This window comes from Gorilla gorilla, chromosome 15, assembly GCF_029281585.2.
Source record: "Gorilla gorilla gorilla isolate KB3781 chromosome 15, NHGRI_mGorGor1-v2.1_pri, whole genome shotgun sequence".
Classification (NCBI taxonomy): domain Eukaryota; kingdom Metazoa; phylum Chordata; class Mammalia; order Primates; family Hominidae; genus Gorilla; species Gorilla gorilla.
In genome coordinates, this window is record NC_073239.2 from 69887938 (window position 1) to 69909138 (window position 21201).

Sequence of the window (21201 nt, forward strand, 5' to 3'; positions counted from 1 at the left end):
GGCATTCCATCTTGGCAACAGAAATCATTGCCACCTTGCATAAGACTTTTAACATTGATACAGGAATCATTTGCTTTTTTCAAGTTATTTTTAATTTCAAAGGTTATAAAATTCTTAGATCTGAACCCAGGGACTACATTAAGGAACATTAAGCTGGGAAGCACTTACCCAGTAGACAACTTCATCTACAATCAATAATGCTAGCACTTTATTGGTGTTTTATTCATAACCCTGAGTGTTCCATTAAGAAAAAGACATCAAAAACATCATTACACTGATGCTTTGAAATTACAATTGATTTTTTAAATACCTAATGTATTTTTTAGTTACAACATGATGTAAAAATAAGACAGTTAAATATCTGAGAAAAGACTCCCTTCCGATTCTAAAGTAGATGTCACCTTCTCTGGGCTGGAGGTTATCAGCTCAATAACCTTGATATGTGTAGAAAGGTCACCCCAAAGATGCACTGACACTGGCTGGTCCTTATGTATCTAAATGACAGATAATTGAGTCTGAAACCTGAATCATGGAAGGAAATCAAAACGTAAACCTCAAATTTTAATCATTTACTGCTTATCTCTTTTTCTCATATACGCGAATTCACTTCCAAGCAGCATTAATGAAGTTGAGAGAAAATACCATAAGACATCATTTTCAATTAACTTTCAAAATGTTTTACTATGTAACTCTAGGTGAGTTACTATGAACAATTAATTATTCATAATATTCTCAAAGAAGGGAAATAGATCAGGATTTGTATACTGACCCTTTAATCCACAAGAGTATGGCTGTAGATATCTTATATTTAAAGACATTTAGATATCTTCAGATACTGTTTATGTATCTTCTACTTTAGAGTTACCACATTTGAAGAACTATTTTCAAAGAATCCTAATACATTACACATTCCAAAGAGACAGGAACAAACTTAAATGATAGTTTATTCTGTGTTATCTATACTGAGATTCTAGAAATTGAAAAACTGACTTAGCCAGTAGGTTAGTCATTATGGAAATGCAAATTAAAATCACAATGAGATAGTACTACTTACTTATTAGAATGGCTAAAATTAAAACAAACGACACTAAATTCTGACAGTAACAAGGGCAGGGGAGACCTGAGAGCAACTGAAACTCTCATACAATACTGACAGGAAGGTAAAGTGACATGGCCACTATGGAAAAGTTTGGCAGTTTCTTCTAACTTCAAGCATATACTTACTATACTACCCAGCAATCCCATGCCTAGGTAGTTACCCCAGAAAAATGAAAATATGCATTCACACGGATGTTTACAGCAGCCTTATTCATCATCTCCCAAAACTGGGAGAAACCCAAATGCCCTTCAATTGCTAAATGGACAAACTGTGAAATAATCCATTCAATGGACTACTACTCAGCAATAAAAAATTATTGATACAAACACATGAATGAAGCTAACATGTATTATGCTTAGTGAAAGAAACCAGATTCAAAAAGCTAGAACTGAATGGTTCCATTTGCAGGCCATTCTAGAAAAGGCAAATTATCAGTGGTTTTTAGGATCTGGGTTTGAGGCGATGAGATGGTTAAAAACGAAACTTTTGGGAGTATTGTAAAAGTTTTCTATCTTGACTGTGGTAGTTTTACATGTCAAAACTCAAGAGTATTATACTAAGAAGCATAAATTTTACTATATGTCAATCAGACCTCAACGAGCCTGACAATAAGAAAAAAAATTAACAGGAAAAACGATTATATAGTAATTATGCAACTAATTTGTTAAAGAATGAATTATAACGAATATGAATTTGTAACCACAAACCCAAGTGCAGAAGTCAGACTTCTTAATTACAAAATAAAAGAATTATTTAAAAATACACTTTCGGATGTATTTGTTTACTTCTCACTGGGCATATATACCATTTTTAAATGTTCCGTGGCATAAGCATTAATTTGTCAGTAAAATAATTATTTAAATAGGAATACTGCATACATTAGCTTTTTTCTGAAACTACTTTCATTAGTTTCTAAATAGGCCCAATGTTTTCATGTGCCTTTGCTATAAATGAACTAAAAACACTGCTCTTATAGAATATATTAAGTAGAGAATTAATTTACTACTGATGCTTTCATGGTTTTAGATTTTTCAAATCCCTGGAATACCATCATCCACTTATGGGTCCCCTGCATTTCAGAAATCTTATTAAAATGGTACTTAAATAGCTCTCTTACACTGCAGAGGCAGGTGTGTGTTTGGAAGTTGGCAGGAAAGTAAAACGACAGCTATTTTTTCTTGTTGTTTAGAGGGTGGGAACAGAAAGCAACCCTAACCAAGCTTTTTTTGAGGAGTGCAATTCCCCACCAGTAAAGCTGGAACTTATTAAATATACTAGATTATATTTTAACCTACTTTTCCTTCTTTTCCTTCCTACTTTCATATACTCAGAGACTCAATGCCACAGAGAAGTAGCCACTCTCGTTTGTATAACACAAATAGTTTATATAAAGTATATATATATGTAGTATCAATATATATGTATTATCTCATTTAATTCTCACCAAAACCTATGAGAAAATGTTTTTCTTTTTCTTTCTTTTTTTTTTTTTTTTTTTGAGATGGAGTCTCGCTCTGTCACCCAGGCTGGAGTGCAGTGGCGCGATCCCGGCTCACTGCAAGCTCCACCTTCTGGGTTCACGCCATTCTCCAGCCTCAGCCTCCCGAGTAGCTGCGACTACAGGCGCCCGCCACCACCCCCAGCTAATTTTTTGTATTTTCAGTAGAGACGGGGTTTCATCGTGTTAGCCACGATGGTCTTGATCTCCTGACCTCGTGAGCCACCTGCCTCGGCCTCCCAAAGTGCTAGGATTACAGGCGTGAGCCCCCCCGCCCGCCCCAAGGAAATTTTTTTCAATTTCTATTTTATAGAAGTCAAAACCCACTCAGGTTGGATTCATTGTCCAAAGGTCATACAAACCAGTAAAGTAGCAGACAGAGCCAGAAGTTGAATCCAGATCTTCTGACACACTAGGCAACCTGTTATTTCTTAATAATCTGTGCCTCCATCAGCACCTACTACAGTCTGAGAACAGCTGACATTATCGGAAACCTACATCCAATGATGTCTAAAACTATTATTAACAGCTTATTTAATAGTAAGCTAAGAAGTAAACTAAATTTTAAAAATAAAGTATGTGAAAAAGAACCTATAAAAATATCACTCTTGGCCAGGCGTGGTGGCTGATGCCTGTAATCCCAGCACCTTGGGAGGCCGAGGTGGGCGGATTGCCTGAAGTCAGGAGTTCAAGACCAGCCTCGCCAACATGGTGAAATCCCATCTCTACTAAAAATACAAAAATTAGTGTGGCGGCAGGTGCCTGTAATCCCAGCTACTTGGGAGGCTGAGGCAGGAGAATCACTTGAACTTGGGAGGCGGAGGTTGCAGTGGGCTGAAATCGTGCCACTGCACTCCAGCCTGGGTGACAAGAGCAAAACTCTGTCTCAAAAGAAAAAAAAATCACTCTGAAGTGAAATTTGCACTGATACTAAGAACCTTTTTTTAAAAAGGTTAAACAATGTCTTGAAAGACCAAGGCTGAGGAACTGTTCTACAGGGTGGCCATAAAGTTTACAAACAGATACTATCATTTTACATGTATCTTAATGTAATATCAATAAGCCATTTATTACATACTCTCCTGTAGCTCCACACTTGCTGGCTGTTCTGTATATCAAAGGAGATTGAGAGGCCCTTTCAACTAAATGCGAAATGAGATTCTGGATGGGAAAAAAAACAAAGGCCATTATTGGGACAACTGGCAAATTTTGAAAATGGATGCATATTAGATGACAGAAGTGAATCAATGTTGAATTTCCTGAATGTGATCACTATACTCTAATTATGCAAGAGAAGTTTCTTGTTCTTAGGTGATACATATTTATTTAGGCATCAAAGGTTATGAGTAAGTCTGAAACTTCGTCCAACTGCTCCCCAACATGTGTATGTTTGTGTGTATAGAGAATTCAAATGGCAAAATACTAACTGGTGTCTAGATGAAGATTACGCAGTGTTCACTCAATTACTCTTGAACTTAGATGTTTGAAATTTTTAAAAATTAAGAGCCAAAGATAACAGGTAAAATTTTACATATTTTCTTTCCATTCTCTTCAATAGCGATTAGACATTTCCAACAAGGCCTTTTATAAGTAATTGAATAAACATATTTTTAGCATCTCTATAAATAAGTTAACTAGTTGGAAACAAACAGGTTTTTACTTTAAAAAACTGGGTATAAAACATAGCAGCAAAACAAAAACAAAAGGCAGCAAATAGCACACACTCTAAGGAATAGCTCATACTTTATTAGCTGCCACAGGATTATAGTAAAACTTGAGTACTGGCCTCCACTTTTAAAGAGCTTAAAATTTGCTAAGAAACAGATACAATTTAATTCACTTCCTATGGATCATGAACAGTGTTTTAAACACTGAGTAAACTTACTATCAGATTTAACCAAAACTGAATTCACTTTAATAAGATTTTAACATTGTTTCCTACTCCACCCCCAAGATTTAAAAAAAACTTCTTATAATGTTAATATATTTCACTATGAATGCAATGAGGTTGCATCATGTAGGCATTAATTTCCATGAATTCAACTGTGAGCCCTCAAGGGGAAAAACTGAGGATTTCAACTGCATAGGCACCATTCCACCAAATAAGCACACACCTTCCCCAGGGAGCACTAAGCCAGGGTATAAGGGAGCTGTCCAGTTACGTATGCCTCTTTCCCAGTGTGCATTTTGCCAAGCTCTAATCCCAGTGCTTAAAGTATTTTTTTGTGTAACGAAGCCCCTAATGTAAGCCAGCTTCTTCATCTGGTGCTCAACTAATGAAACTTATTTTTGGAGTTCCTAGAGGAAAAACTAGCTATTTTCCACTTCTGTGAGATGCAATGAACGTATACCATACTTAATGATCACGTTAAGGGATTTTTAGTGGTAACTTTATTAAAATCTATTTCTTTTTTTGGTCACATGTGCTAAGTTCACAATCTAACTTGATCCTAACATGCAACTCCAACATAAATGAACTTTTTTCATTATTATATGGCAAGAACATGACACACTTTTAAAGCAAGGACTTCTTTCTAAAGGCCACGTTCAGAAATATAATCCTCAGATTTTCTTTTTCTTTTTTTTGGAGACAAGAGTCTTGCTCTGTTGCCCAGGAATGGAGTGCCCGGGTGCAATCACAGCTCACTGCAGCCGCAAATTCCCAGGTTCAGGCAATCCTCCTGTCTCAGCCTCCCGAGTAGCTGGGACTACAGATGCGTGCCATCACGCCTGGCTAATTTTTGTATTTTCTGTTTTTCTGTAGAAACGGGATTTCACCATGTTGCCTGGCTGGTCTCAAACTCCTAGCTCAAGCAAACAACTCCTGAGCCTCGGCCTCCCAAAGTGCTAGGATTACAGGCATAAGTTACCGCGCCCAGCCAATCCTCAATTTTTTTTTTTTTTTTTTTTGTGGGTTGGGGGCGGGGGGACGCAATCTCGCTCTTGTCACCCAGGCTGGAGTGCAGTGGTGTGATCTCAGCTCATTGCAACATCCACCTTCCAGGTTCAAGCGATTCTCCTGGCTCAGCCTGAGTAGCTGGGATTACAGGCGCCCGCTACCATGCCTGGCTAATTTTTTTTTGTAATTTTGGTAGAGACAGGGATTTCACCATGTTGGCCAGGGTGGTCTCGAACTCCTGACCTCAGGTGATCCACCTGCCTCAGCCTCCCAAGGTGCTAGTATTACAGGCGTGAGCCACCACTCCCGGCCTAATCCTCAATCTTTCTAAAGCAACTTCATGTTTCTTTTTAGTTACTCCTGAGTCCTCCAATTTGCATTTTTTTCCCTTGTAGATTGTGTGACTTGATCTAACCCAACTTCTACATTCTCTCTACTCATAGAATCAGAGCTAGAGGAAACTTAGAGATCACCTATTTTTTCCTCTCTGCTCACAGAGCTGGCTGGAGATTTCCATTCAGTGAGCTCCAAATTATAATACATTCCTTATTCTCCGTTTAAAATGAATTGTTATAGAAAGGTGGAAATTTAATTGTACACATAAGTTTTAAAAAGACATTTTAAAAAGTGATACTAAAACTCAGTGAACAGATCCACTTGGTATTTAGAGTCTGCCAGGCTGGAGTGCAGTGGCACTATCTCGGCTCATTGCAACCTCCGCCTCCTGGGTTCAAGCGATTCTCCTGTCTCAGCCTCCCGAGTAGCTGGGACTACAGGTGCCCATCACCATGCCCAGCTAATTTTTGCATTTTTAGTAGAGACGGGGTTTCCCCATATTGGCCGGGCTGGTCTCGAGCTCCTGACCTTCTGATCCGCCCGCCTTGGCCTCCCAAAGTGCTGGGATTAGAGGCATGAGCCACCGTGCCCAGCCAACGATTTAATACTTCTCAATGACCTCCAGAGGAATCCCATAAAATTGGGCCTCTTCTTGACAAAATTTATTTTTGAAGACAATTTTATTTTGATGTCTTGTTTTTATAATCCTTATCCCTGATATTTCATATTTAAAATTTTTCTTTTAAAAAACACTATACACGTTTGAAATTTGTCTTTGATTAAAAAAAAAAAAAAAACAGGCATGGCAGCTCACATCTGTAATCCCAACACTTTGGGAGGCCAAGGTGGAAGGACTGCTTGAGGCCAGGAGTTCGAGACCAGCCTGGGCAACAAAGCAAGACCCATCTCTATAAAAAAATTTTAAAAGTCAGAAAGATGTGGTCGTGCGTGCCTGTAGTTTAAGCTACTCAGGAAGCGAAGGCAAGAGGACTACTTGAGCCCAAAAGTTTGAGGATGCAAAGAGCCATGATCACACACTCACTCCAGCCTGGGTGACAGTGCAAGACCTTGCCTCAAACCAAACCAAACCAAACAGTACTAAATTTTCACAATTCTTTTTTTTTTTTGAGGCGGAGTCTTGCTCTGTCGCTTAGGCTGGGTGGTGTGATTTTGGCTCACTGCAACCTCCGCCTCCCAGGTTCAAGTGATTCTCCTGCCTCAGCCTCCCAAGCAGCTGAGATTCCAGGCACATGCCACCACATCCAGCTAATTTTTGTATTTTTAGTAGAGATGGGGTTTCTCCATGTTGGTCAGGCTGGTCTCGAAGTCCTGACCTTAGGTGATCCACCTGCCTCAGCCTCCCTGCCTGCTGGGATTACAGACGTGAGCCACCGTACCCGGCCTAAACTGGATTTTTAAAAAATAAAAGGGTGTTTTTCACTTTCTGGATGAAGTATAAACACTGAGGGGATCAATTATTTATGAAGTATCAGCCTAGACTAAGTCACAAATGCAAAAACTTTGTCACATTACGATATAATTCCCCAAAGCCCATTTCAGGACATATACTTTTGCTTTCTTTTAAAAGATTAACAGCGAATGACAAATGTGTTTTATACTGAGATTTAAAAGAGACCTAGGATGGGCGTGGTGGCTCACGTCTGCAATCCCAACACTTTGGGAGGCCAAGGCAGGCGGATGACGAGGTTAGGAGATCAAGACCATCCCGGTTAACACGGTGAAACCCCGTCTCTACTAAAAACACAAATAATTAGCCAGGCATGGTGGCGGGTGTCTGTAGTCCCAGCTACTCGGGAGGCTGAGGCAGGAGAATGGCGTGAACCCAGGAGGCGGAGCTTGCAGTGAGCCGGGATCGCGCTACTGCACTCCAGTCTGGGCGACAGAGTGAGACTCCCATCTCAAAAAGTAAAAAATAAATACATAAATAAATAAATGAGACTTTTCAGATCTTTGAATTAAAGTCAAAATTCTAAAAATTGTGTTTTAATGGCCTTAAGCAAAGTGTACACGTTATTTATAATAAAAGTCTAACTAAATACAAAGATATTACTGACACATATTAAGGAAACATTATTTACATTTATGTCGTGCTTAATTAAAATGCCTCACTCTGGGATGAACCCTAGCTTCAAGATGAACCTGACACACAAGGGCCAAACCATAAAATTGTGTCATGACTTTTTTTGTTACAGACCTCTTTGAGAAATTAAAGTGAAGAAGCCTCTTCCTAGAAACTTCCACATGTGCACACACACAATTTTAATACAATGTTGAGGGAATAGGTCATCCTGAGATCTATCGACTTCAGGGAAATAATTGCTGCTACTGAACATTATCTGGGAAAATCACCTTAAAATATAATGCTTTTGGTATTCATATACCGTCCAAGAGATTAAGAAGGACATCAGACAGTCTGGAGTTTGAAAATGTAAGTGAATGCTCTGGTGTCTTCTGTTCATAACTGCTTCAAGGCCACAGTAGCCCAAGTCTGCTAATTTTCCATCACTGCTCTGCAAACCTCAGGCAACAGACTCTGTACCATCTCATCCCTACCACCATCTCCACCTTTTATCTAGACTCTGCAAGCTGCTTTGATCCTCTCTAGCCACTGTTGGCAAGCAGTCATCCAGTCTGCCCTTTAATACCTTCAGTGACATAAGTCAGGGCTTCAGAAGGCAGGTCATTCCAGTTTTACGCAACTCTGAAAAATTACAAAGTTCTTTTCTAATTTGACTAGCCTGATTTGTGGATGTTTTAAATGCTGCCCTACCGAATCTCTCCTCTATTTACTTGCTGACAGGCAACGAAATAGCTTACCATTTAAAGCATCTAATCCTAAAAACCAAAAGCATCACTTAGCTCTACTTTTACCAAACAGGAAAGTCAGAGGCACTTTCTATTTGGAATTCAAAATATAAGAGGAATCAGTATGAATTCAGTTCAAAAAAGATGTAAGGTTTCCATATGCACAGCATTTCCTACCTTGTTGGGCTTCTTTTCACTGCATAAAAAATTAAAAATCTATCAGCATTAAAAGATTAAGATTATAGTCATTTAAATTAACATCATTTCTGTCTGCAGTTTATTCTCTATATTTCTATTTATTACTGTGATTCTATAATAAACAGTCCTAAGCAATACAAAATAAATATAGAAACCATTATTTATTCATTAGCTACAGCCTGGCTTTCGAGAACTACAAGTTGTCTCAGTCACCTTCAACAGCTCCTTTTTTTGCAATATAAAAAATATCTCCTATTGAGACCAATGTATTAATATGGTCCATTTACCATAAATTAGAAAAGCTCTAACAAAAATGCTTGTTTTCTTTGAAAACAAAATATCCAAATATTTGCTATTTTCCTTCTTAATCTCATACCAGAGCTGGACAAAAAAGGTTCATAAATATTTTGCAAACAGTGACTGATTTATTCAAATCAGATAAAAATACTGTTAACTGCCAGTTAAATGGTTAATCAATACAGCAAAACCTAATTTTCACTGGGCTACCTAGGAGGATTTTCTTTCCTGAGCTGTATCTCAGGGAGCCAAACAATGCACAGTCTTAAGGAAGAGGCTACCTTGTAAGGAGCTTCTCTTTGGTCCTTCAATAATAAAACTTCCTGCAGGGGTACAAAGCAGGTCCACCCAAATGAATCCTGCCTTATTTTGCAAAATGCATCAGAGTGCTATTTCAGTACCTTTACATACAATAATCCTTTGGTAAGAAATAGATTTCCTGACAAATAAGCACTTCTCTACTTTCCCAGTGTAGCTTGAAAACGAATGCTGTGTTTAAAAAAAAAAAAAAAAGACGAAAAAAACCCCCAGAAAGTCCCCAACCCCCCTTCACCAAAACAAAAAACAATTCCAGCCTAAAAAGACAATGCCACACAGATAATCATCTTATCACAACTGCATTATGTACAAAAGGCTCTTTAAAGCTCAGGAAGATAGTTCGCTGAGCATTTCTCTTATGATCAAATCATCTATTTAGCTGATTCTTCCAGATGAAAATGGTTTCATTCATCACAAAAATGTGTATTGCACACTCTTCACACACTTCATACTGTAAGATACCTTATTATTTTAAATCGGATATCAGTCCAATATATATTTGTACTCAAGCAAATACCGTCAACCTCAAATTAGTTTAACAAAGTCTGCTTTTTAACACAAAGTTCTTTCCTTGGCTTGTTATTAATATAAAACCGAACGCTCGAAACGGCTTACATCGAGCATGGACTATGGATACCAAGTTTGTCAAGCACTGCCCCACCCCTAGTAAGAGTGGATGACTGGAACATTTTAAGGCACTCCACCACGTAGAACAGCCACAGAAACTTCACACTGGCGCCAGTAGCTGCACATTTTCCAGCACAGATTTTTCTTAAATGGATTTTGCATCATTCTCTATACCAAACGTCACTAACATTCAGATATGCTGAAGACATAGATAACCACGGACACTGTAATATCACCCTCCCAACACACTTTCCTCATTCTTTTATCGTTCTGTCAGTAAATGTTAAGAATTAACGAGTTCCGCGGCACACATCCCCCGTCCCGCGTAACTACGCAATTAAGGTTATAATTGGGAGGCTCGAATCATTACATATGAAAATTCAGAGAGTAACAAAACAAAATAAGACGCAAAGGGGAACAGGTCTATCTGCTTAAATACTGAAAGATTTTACATTTCCAAAAAGCATTTGCGAGATGCCAAGATTTCTCAAATGGGCCCCTCCCCCGTCGTGAGCCTCTTTCCTCCCCCCACCAATTCTGGGAAGTCATTAGTTGGACGCGGCTGGGATGCTACTCACCGAGTTTCTCCACCAGCTTAAGCATCACCCCTCCAATGTGCACCTCGCCGGTCACTCTCAGGGTGACATCGCGGTTCAGGTCCGTCACATGGACACTCAGTTCCCACGTCCCGTCCGCATAGCAGCCATCTGGCATCCTTATCCCGTCCAGAGCCATGGCTCCTTCCTGCGAGCGCGGAGGAAATGGCTCTCGTAAACGTCACTCCCCCAAAGAAAGGCGAATCCCACCGAATTCGCAGCGCCGGCCACGGGCTGGGAGGTGGTGGAGGACCCGGGGCTTTCGGCAGAAACTCGGGAGGGCGGCGGCGGCCGGGGCTGCGGGAGGACCCTACGCCCCGCTCGCCCCGCAGCGTTCCTCGGTCCCGGCGCCGCCCGCCCCACACCGTCCCCGCCTAGCGGACCGCGGCGGGCTTCACCTGCCGGCCGGCCCCGAGACACAGCGAGGGCTGACTCCCCGTTCCCCTCCCCGCCGCGCCCCCTCGGGTCCCGGCGGGGTCCCGCTCCCTCACCGCGCGCTCCTAGCGCTCCGTGCCCGGGGCTCGCGCGGCAACAGGCGAGGGGCTGGAGGCTCGCGGCGCGGCGGTGTCCGCGTCCGGCTCCTCGGCTGGCGAAGCGCTGCCTGTGGCCGGAGCGGCTAATGGAGTCCCGTCGTCGCGGCCCCTCGCCTGGCTCCCCGCGCTCCACCCTCTCCCCGCCCCCTCTGTCCGAGCCTGGCTGGGCTGGGCGCGCTGGCTCCCTCCTTCGCCGCCCGCAGAGCCGCCCTGAGCGGGTCCGGCCGGCCTCGCCTCTGCCCCCGCCCTCCCGGCGCCGCGCTCGGGGGAGGGGGCTGCGGGTCCCGGGCGGGGCGGGGCGGGGCGGGGCGGGGCGGCGCGGGGGTGGCGGGGGGCGCGACGGGGCGGCAATCTCGGCCCCGCGGAGCGCTGCCCTTTTATGGAAATGAAGGACCCGGCTCAGGGATTGAATCCAACATCCGGGCTCTAGGCGGCGGGCCCTGAGGAGGGGGAGCGGGGAAGCGCGGGCGGCCTTTCCCGGGGCGCTGGTGGCCGGCGGGGCGTCCAGAGCTCAGGCTGGACTGGGGCCCCCGCGGCGTGTGTCCGCGCTGGCAGCAGGGAGAGGGGGCTTGTCCGTGAGAAACGGCCCCAGGAAATTCCCAGGGCAAGGTCGTTTTCGGAGAACAAAGTCCTCTCGCCCCCTCCCCACGCCTGGAGCGAGACAAAAAGCCTCAGGGAGGTGAGAGGTGCCGCACCCCGGGAGCTGGAGAGAGGAGTCTGGGATGGAGAAGCTTTAAAAAGTAAATGCCCAAACCAACTCCTTCAATGTCCCACAAAAGAATGAGAAAACCCAGAGGGAGGTGAACCACAAAAATTGCTTTGCAAGCAATGTCCGGCACCATCAGCAACTCCTACTGGACTCCCAGGAGTTTGCAAGCGTTCTTAACCCCTTCGGACGCTCCAGCCAGATGCCAGCCAGTCAAACAGATGATGCTCTTGCCTGAGGAGAAAGGAAAGACACAACCTAGTGCCACAGGTTTTACTCAGAAACTGTTTCCCCAGCTTCTCCAGCTCTTTGTACTTATTTGTGTGTTTTTATATGCAAGTTAGAACTAACAGTCTATTAAAGCTGTTAGATGGAGATACATGCTCCATCCCACCCTCAGCCACACCTTGGATTTTAATACTTCTGGAACGGTGCCTGCAGGTACCAGGAAGAGCTAAACAACTTCACCTGTTGAAGACTGGCTAGTGATGGGGAACGGTCCTCCTGCTTCCCGCTTTTGTTTCCACTTCCCCCATTAACTGTTGTACTCTGTTTTGGGAACTCCTTTCAGAAACAGCAAACCAGAGAAACTGCCTCGCTAGCAAATTCATGGGCTCAAAAAATAAACGTCAAGAAGGCTCAGATTAAAATACCTTTTAAAGATAAAAGACTCCAGTTCGCAGTCTCATAATCTTGTCGAATTGTCTCAAACGCTTGGAAAAGGAACTCGCTAGGCAGATAACCTTTTGTTCATTAACATTACTGGGAAACAAGATGAGAGGCCTCAAGAAAGGGGTGGAACTCAGAAAGGAGTGAAAGCAGCAAAATTTAGTCAGATGCCAAAGGCTTGGCAGGAAAAAAAATAGGGAAAACCACTACAGTGTTTTTAGCTAGTTATCATGGAGAAATTGATGCCTTCAGTCTCTTATCTGTCTACTCTCCAATATTTCTACTCGTGGACGTTCCAAATAGTTCACTTGAAAGCAATATGAATGTCCGGAGATGAGGGAGTTTATGTAAATTATGAGGTTGAAAATATACAGGAAAATGTTTTTAATAAATTAAGGAATTGCTTGTTAGGGCACAAAACTGCAGAACTGGATATGCAGCTATAAAATTAAGAGCTTATTTACGTTAAATGTTCAGAGAAAAAGACTGTAAGGAAATACAGCAAAATGTTAAGAAGCTCTCCGGGTCTTGAGATCATGGAAGTTTTTTCTTTCTTCTATTCTTTATTTTCTACCAACTCAAAAACTTTACACCACCACCTAGAATTGCATCCAGCATTTCAGTTTCTCTGTACATGCCATTACATTCACGATGATAGACACTGGATACAGCAGCTACTGACTGAACGATGGGCAGGATTTTCAGAGATTTCCTTTGGTGTTTTTTAAATAATTCTAAAGAAAACTTGAGTTCTTTAAGAGCAGAGATTTCAAATTATTTTCATTGTCCACAAATTCACAATAGCTTGGTACAGAGAAAATGGAAAACATGCTGGTGTCAAACCAACACAAATGTCAAAGAAACAGTGGGTCTGTTCCATGGAGCAATCTCAGGGGCCAGGTACAGTGGCTCATGCCTATAATCCCAGTACTTTGGGAGGCTGAGGCAGGAGGATCACTTGAGCCCAGGAGATGGAGGCTGCAGTGAGCTGTATTCACACCACTGCCCTCCAGCCTGGATTGATCTCAGAAAAACAAAAAACAAATCTCAATGGGAAAATCCCCACTTTAAAAATATACTTATTTATTTCCCCCACTTTATCCCCCAAAAGATTTATGGCAATGTATAAGGATGCATAAACTGTGAGATAGTGTACATTGTAAGTGGCACAAAACAAGAAAAAAAAAAAGGTGGGTGCGGATTGGGAGGCTTAGAGGGGTCGAGTAGAGATTTATTTATTTATTTTGGAGTAGAGATTTAAAATGGAGCTGGGAATGAAGCTAAGAATTGTATCTTATGACGTTTGCACATGCTCCAGTAAGCTACAAAAAAATTATGGCTTTCTAAACATGCCTTTCTACAACCTAAAATATCTATGCCCTTTCTGAATATTCCCTTTCCTTCAGACAAAATTGTTGAAGCCAACTGTCATGGTTTAGAAACTCTTTTAATACAGATGGTCCCTGACTTATGATTTTTTGTTTATGATAGTGTGAAAGCGATAGGCATTCAGTAGAAACCGTACTTTGAATACCCCTAGGACCTTTCTGTTTTTCACATTCAGTACAGTATTCAATAAATTACATGAGATAGTCAACACTTCACTATAACATGGGCTTCATATTGGATCATTTTGCCCAACTGGAGGCTAATGTAAATGTTCTGGATACATTTAAGATAGGCTAGGTTAAGCTGTGATGTTCAGTAGGTTAGGTATATGAAATGCATGTTTGACTTACAATATTTTCAATTTACAGAATGTAACCTCATCATAAGTTGCAGAGCATCTGTACTCGGTTTCCAAATTCTAGTTATTTTCCCACTTTCCGGTAAGAGTTACTTTCTGAACACCCCCACGACAGCACCGACTGCTCTAACTACTGTGCTTTCCTGAATCCACTTCTACGAATGTTCTCTACATTTAGTGACAGAGAGTGGGGGCGGGGAATTTTAATATTGTGAATAACTGCCCTATTTCTTAACATTTGAAATCGCTTGAGTATAGCTTCATAAGACACTTTACTAGCTTTAGAAAGTCAGCAGTATATATTTGAGCAATTAATGCACAGGAAGGCAAGGACCTTCAGTTAAGTACCAGTGGAAGAATAATTAGATTAGGTTGGGTGCAGCTGATCCCTTCAGGCCTTCTTTTTGACTATTTCAAGCTGTCACTTGCTTTGAAGATTAAAGAGGAGTCAGCCTCACCTCTCTGAAACTGGGATTTTTTTTTTTTTTCCAGTTTATCAAGTGACGCTTTTAAGTGCATTTCTTAAATATTCACTTCTACCTAAGATTTAGAATGTATTCAAATGTAGAATCTTATCTGAAATCCCCTGCTAGAACCACTAGGACAATGCAATGCTTGTGGTACTTACATCATACTGAAAAGTAGCTGAGTACGCCAGTGTTTGGAAGAACAGCTCAAGCAATGAAAGCAGCAATATCCAAATAAGGTACCAAGCACTGGACTTAGATTTAGACCAAGCAGTGCCTCACAGATCTGCCGTCAAATGCAGCCCTCGGGCTTGGTAACGCTCAGGTTGACTTTAGCTTTTTTTCTGTGCCTACTTGCACTGTGCTTTATATTTCTAGAAGGTCAATTCAAAATATAACCCCTGGGTTTGAAAGAAGGAGAGAGGATGGGGGTAGGAGAAAATAAGAGAGGATCTGTGTGAGTGTGGATGTGTAAGGGGGGACTTGAAAATGTGACATGAGGCCAGCAAGATGAAATGTAATGAATTATTCTTGTCAAATACCAGGTGGGTAGAATTCTTTCTTTGTCTTGGGGATTGCCAAAAATGGCACACACCAATAACGCTACTAAAGAGGTAGAAATCCAGGGGTGTGGAATGTGATCTAAATGGGAAGGGAGGTTGCAAAAGCCACTTTTTTGATAGAAATGGGCAGTCACTGTAATTAGCAAGAAAAGGACTGGCAAACTGAGAAACAAGGAAGATTTGCTAGGAATATGGCTGTTTTCACGGACCAAAGAAGGGCTCCGAGATAACAGTGACATCTTTAAGGGGAAAGAAATGCACTGCTTACATTTACTGCTCTAGTTACAGAAAGTTTTATGTAGGAAACCATGCTCGGGATACCTTTTCCCCCACCTCCCCCCACCGACTTAAGTTTGAACACCAGGACATCTTGTGAAATATTCTTCACCTCAACAAAAATATCAAATGTTCACACGTACAAACACAGTAACTATGTGTCTAGCACAGTGTAGGACATTGAGACAGGCATGTAAATGTATAACACATGTCACAAATTCTTAAGGAACATCTATCTGATACAGGAGGCTTATATTTAAAACATCAGAAAGGACAGCCACGTACAACATATACAAAAATTAACTAAATACAGCATAGGCTTAAATGTAAGGTCTAAACCTATAAAATTCCTCCAAGAAAATATAGTACTAAACCTTTATGACCTTGGATTAGGCAATGGCTTCTTAAATAAGACATTAAGGCATAAGCAACAAAGGAAAATATAGTTAAGTTGGATTTTATCAAAGTTTAAAATAGTTATATTTTAAAGGACAGCAACCAAAATGTGAAAAAGCAATTTATAGAATGGGAAGAATATTTGCAAATCATATATATTTTCAGTGACTTGTATAAAAAATAAAGAGCTATTACAATTCAACAATAACCCCAGACAAATAACCTAACTAAAAATGGGCAAAGAATATGAATATACAGTTGTCCAAAGGAGACATACAAATGGCCACACAGAATATTCTCAACATCATTTATCAGCAGGGAAATACAAATTAAGGTACAATGAGATAACACTTCACATCCTACTAGAAGGACTATAATAAAAAAGATGATAACAAGTGTTGGTTAGGATGTGGAAAAATTGCAACCCTTATACGCTGCTGATGAGAAAGCAAATGGTAAGTTGCTTTGAAAAACAGTTCAGCAGTTCCTCAAAAAGTTAAACATAGAGTTACTATATATATGGTTACCATATATATATAGATATAGTTAGCATATACATAGCTACCGTGGTCTGAATGTTTGTGTCCTCCTAAAATTCATATGTTGAAATCCAAACCCCCAATGTGATGATATTAAGAGATGGGGAAGGCCTGGTATAGTGGCTCATGCCTATAACCTGAGCACTTTGGGAGGCCTAGGTGGGAGCATCGCTTGAGCCCAGGCATTTGAGACCAGCCTGGGCAACATGGTGAGATCATGTCTCTGCAAAAATAAAAGTAAAAAAATTATCTGGGCATCAAGGTGGGCACCTATAGTCCCAGCTACTCGGGAGGCTGAGGTGGGAGGATTGCTGGAGCCCAGGAATTTTTTTTTCTTTTGTTTTTCAAGACAAGGTCTCACTCTGTCACCTGGACTGGTGTACAGTGGCACGATTTTGGCTCACTGAAGCCTCCACCTCCTGGGCTCAAGTGATTCTCCTACCTCAGCCTCCCAAGTAGCTGGGACTACTTGGCATGCCACCATGCCTGGCTAATTTTTGTATTTTTAGTAAAGACGGGGTTTCACCATGTTGCCCAGGCTGGTCTTGAACTCCTGACCTCAAACTGCCTTCCTCAGCCTCCCAAAGTGCTGGGATTGCAGGCATGAGCCATTGCGCCTGGCCAAGCCTAGGAGTTTGAGGCTGCATTGAGTAGTGGTCATGCCACTGCACTCCAGCCTGGATGACAGAGTGAGGCCCTAAAATCAAATTTAAAAAAATTTTTTTGTTGTTTTTATTTGTCTCTAAAAACAAACTTTAAAAATTTTTTAATTAAAAATAAAGAGGTGGGGCCTTTGATTAGATCATTAATCCCTTTAATAAGGGAGTAGCACACTTATAAAAGAGGCCTAATGGAGCTCATTTGCCCCTTCCACCATGTGAGGACACAGCGAGAAGGTGCCAACTGTGTACTAGAAAGCAGCCCTCACCAGACACAAATCTGCTGGCCTCTTGATCTTGGACTTTCCAGCCTCCATAAGTGTGGGAAGCAGATTTCTATTGTTTATAAGCTACCCAGTTTGTGGTATTTTGTTGCAGCAGCACAAATAGATTCAGACATCACATAACCCACCATTTCTACTCTTAGGTGTATACCCAAGAGAAGTGAAGACATATGCCCACATAAAAGCTTGAACATACATGAATATTCATAATGTCTAAAAGATGAAAACAACCCAAACGTCTTTCAAGTAATTAATGGATAAACAAAATGTGGTATATTTATACAATGAAATATTGTTCGGCCGGGCGTGGTGGCTCACACTTGTAATCCCAGCACTTAGGGAGGTCCAGGTGGGCGGATCACCTGAGGTCAGGAGTTGGAGACCAGCCTGACCAACATGGTGAAACCCCCTCTCTACTAAAAATACAAAAATTAGCTGGGCGTGGCAGCACACATCTGTAATCCCAGCTACTTGGGAGGCTGAGACAGGAGATTCCCTTGAACCCAGGAGGTGGAGGTTGCGGTGAGCCGAGATTACGACATTGCACTCCAGCTTGGGCAACAAGAGTTAAACTTCGTCTGAAAAAAAGAAAAGAAAAGAAAGAAAGAAAGATTGTTCAGCCTAAGAAAAGAATTAAGTACCAATACATGCTACAAAATGGATAAACTTGAAATCATGCCAAGTGAATGATACCAGACACAAAAAGTTAGGTATTGTATGATTCCACTTATGTGAAATATCCAGAATAGGCAAGACAATAGAGATAGAAAGCAGATTAGTGGTTGTTGGGAACTGGGGGCAGCGGGGAGGGTGGTGAGGAAAGAATGGGAAGTACTACTAATAGGTGCAATGTTTATTTTGAGGGTGATAAAAATGATCTGAAATTAGATAGTGGTGATGTCTGCACAACTCTATGAATATACTATAAACCAGGGGTCCCCAACTCCTGGGCCACAGACTGGTAGCAGTATGTGGCCTGTTAGGAACTGGGCCGCACAGCAGGAGGTGAGTGGCGGGCGAATGAACATTACTGCCTGAGCTCCACCTCCTGTCAGATCAGCAGCAGCATTAAATTCTTATAGGCATGCAAACCCTATTGTGAACTGCACATGTAAGGGATCTAGGTTGCACTCTTGTTATGAGAATCTAATGCCTGATGATCTGAGATGGAACAGTTTCATCCCCTAACCATTCCCCCACCCCACCCTGCTGCACCTCGGTCTGTGGAAAAATTGTCATCTACGAAACGGTCCCTGGTGCCAAAATGGTTGGGGACTGCTGCTATAAACTACTGACATGTATCCTTGAAAACGTTGAATTTTATGGTATGTGAATTATATAATAATAAAGTAATAAAGAAATCAGAAGGGAAAAAAGGGAGCAAAAATGAAAGGCTAAATTGTGAAGTACAGATTCATTTTGAGGACTGTGATAGTCTAGACTCTGTAAGAAGCTGATTAACGAAGTCATGATATGTTTTCTGAAGACGATAAAGCTAAGCAGACAAAGGAGTAGATGGAGTTAGGCCTATCAAAACAATTAGCATGGGAAAATCATGAGGCAGAAGTGAGTATGGAATGCTCACCAGCCAGGAGAAGAAAGGAATAAATGCTAAGGAGATGCTTGGGGTTGGTGGCCACAGAGTGAAGCCAAACCAGGAAGGACAGAAGTTTGGACTCTGAGGTTTATAAAAAAAAAAAAAAAGAAAGAGGAGCCATTTAAAAATTGGTTTGTGGGCCAGGCGCGGTGGCTTATGCAATCCCAGCACTTTGGGAGGCTGAGGTGGGTGGATCAGAAGGGCAGGAGTTCGAGACCAACCTGGCCAACATGGTGAAACCCCTTCTCTACTAAAAATACAAAAATTAGCCTGGTGTGGTGGCATGCGTCTGTAATCCCAGCTACTGGGGAGGCTGAGGCAGGAGAATCCCTTGAACCTGGGAGGCAGAGTTTGCAGTGAGCCAAGATCGTGCCACTGCACTCCAGCCTGGGTGACAGAGCAAGACTCTATCTCAAAAAAAAAAAAACCAAAAAGTTGATGTGTGGTAGTAATATTATGAAAGCAATGTTCAAGTAAGATTAATCTGGTAAAAACATGCATGATGGTTTGAAAGAGCTAGGGACTAGAATCTGAAAGGTTGGTTGGGAATCTGTTCATAACTTAGATGTAAGAAAAAAACCTTTGGTTGGTAAGATAAATAATAGGGGGTGGAGGATGCAGGGGATTTCAAAAATAGTATTAACAAAAAGTTTCTGAGCATTTTTGATGTTCCAGGCACTGTCAAGTCACTTTAAATGTTCCTTACAATAACCCTTAGTTTTTATTACTATCCTTATTTAATGTGAGTTCACTGATGGACAGATCAGTTATCTGGTTATACAACTTGTCCTAAGCCACACAGCTGGTATGTGGAAGATCTGGGACTAAAACCTAGGTCTAAAAAAAAGATGGTCATAAATGCTTCAAAGTTTTTATGCTGAGGTGACTGGAATAACAGGGGTACTCCTGGACAGGGAAATGGAAGTTTAAAGGAGATGATTTCAGGGAGCCAGGTAAAGATGAAGAGTTTTTAAAAAGTAATATTGAACTTGGGGTGAAAGCATCACATTCAGTGGAAATATTTAAAGGACAATTAGATAAAGAAGGCTGGCAGTCTTGTGAGACGATCAGATCACACAGAGAAGTCATTAACACAGAAGTGAGCCCTAATGAATGGCTCAGAGTCCCCAAATGAGGCTGCCCCTTGGGTCACTGTTCCCCACAGGCAGAAGTAGGAAGAAGAGTTATCTAAGGTAACAGAGAAGGAAGGATCAGAGCTGAGAAAAGAATCAGATTAGTTAGGCGAGCCAAAAAAAAAAAGAAGAAAGAAATAAACTATTTCAAGAAAGAAAGGTTGGTCAACAGTATCAAATGACATAGAAAAGTTCAGGAAAATAGTGACTGGCAAAAGTTACTCTTAACCTTGCAGAGGACAATTCTAAAGCTGATGGAAAACAGATTTCCAAGAGTTAAAGAAGAAAAAGGGAGGTTTGCCAGGGAAAGAAAAGTAAGAAATAAGATGGTAATTTGGAGGTGCACCAGAAACAAAGACACTTTTCAAAGCAAAGAAGACCTAAGCATGAGTAAAGACTATGAAAAATGTAAGGGGGATTTAGATTGATTCGTGGTTATCAGGAAGAACAAAGGAAAAAAAAAAGAAAATATAAGAGGAAATATTTGTTTAAAAGATTCTTCATTGGGATAATTCCAAATATCCAGGAGGAAATAGGAAAAGCCCTGCCAAGCTAGAAGAAATACACATCAATTTTCAAGATTGGGTTGTCAGAAGGCTTTAACCATCTTATAAAAGTAGAAAGGCCCAAGAGGCTAGAGTAAGTTGATCACAAATGTATTTAAACAAATACTGTCAATATTAGTCAACGAGAGGGTGGGGCTGCTTGAGTTATTGTGCTGATCGGATGGAAGCCCTTCCCAGGTCAGATCTGGGCCAGGATGTAAGAAAGGAAGGATGTGATTGAGATTAGTTTCAGTATAACTAGGGCAGAGAGTCAGAGGCCATAGAGAAACCAGCGGTGACAGCACAGAAGTGCATTTGCCAGCCTAGAAGTGCTGCTGCCACCTGTGAGAGTCACTGGAAATCCACAGGCCAAGAAGCCAGTCCTCACAGCTG

The 21201-nt window shown here is 41.5% G+C and overlaps 1 protein-coding gene across 4 annotated transcripts in view; it reads right to left on the reverse strand.

The window, feature by feature from the left end:
• Positions 1–11363, reverse strand: part of FERMT2 (FERM domain containing kindlin 2) — a 94206-nt gene extending 82843 nt beyond the window's left edge. For 3 of the 4 annotated variants that reach the window (XM_019010053.4, XM_019010052.4, XM_019010051.4), the window contains exons 1-2: positions 11186–11324; positions 10677–10842 (exon numbers count right to left, since the gene is read on the reverse strand). In XM_019010053.4, the coding sequence (XP_018865598.1) occupies positions 10677–10833 (157 nt within the window). In that variant the 5' untranslated portion in view covers positions 10834–10842; positions 11186–11324. Of the gene's footprint in view, positions 1–10676; positions 10843–11185 lie in introns of all 4 variants that reach the window. The other variant, XM_019010054.4, reaches the window with a different exon arrangement.
• Positions 11364–21201: the final 9838 nt, after the last annotated feature.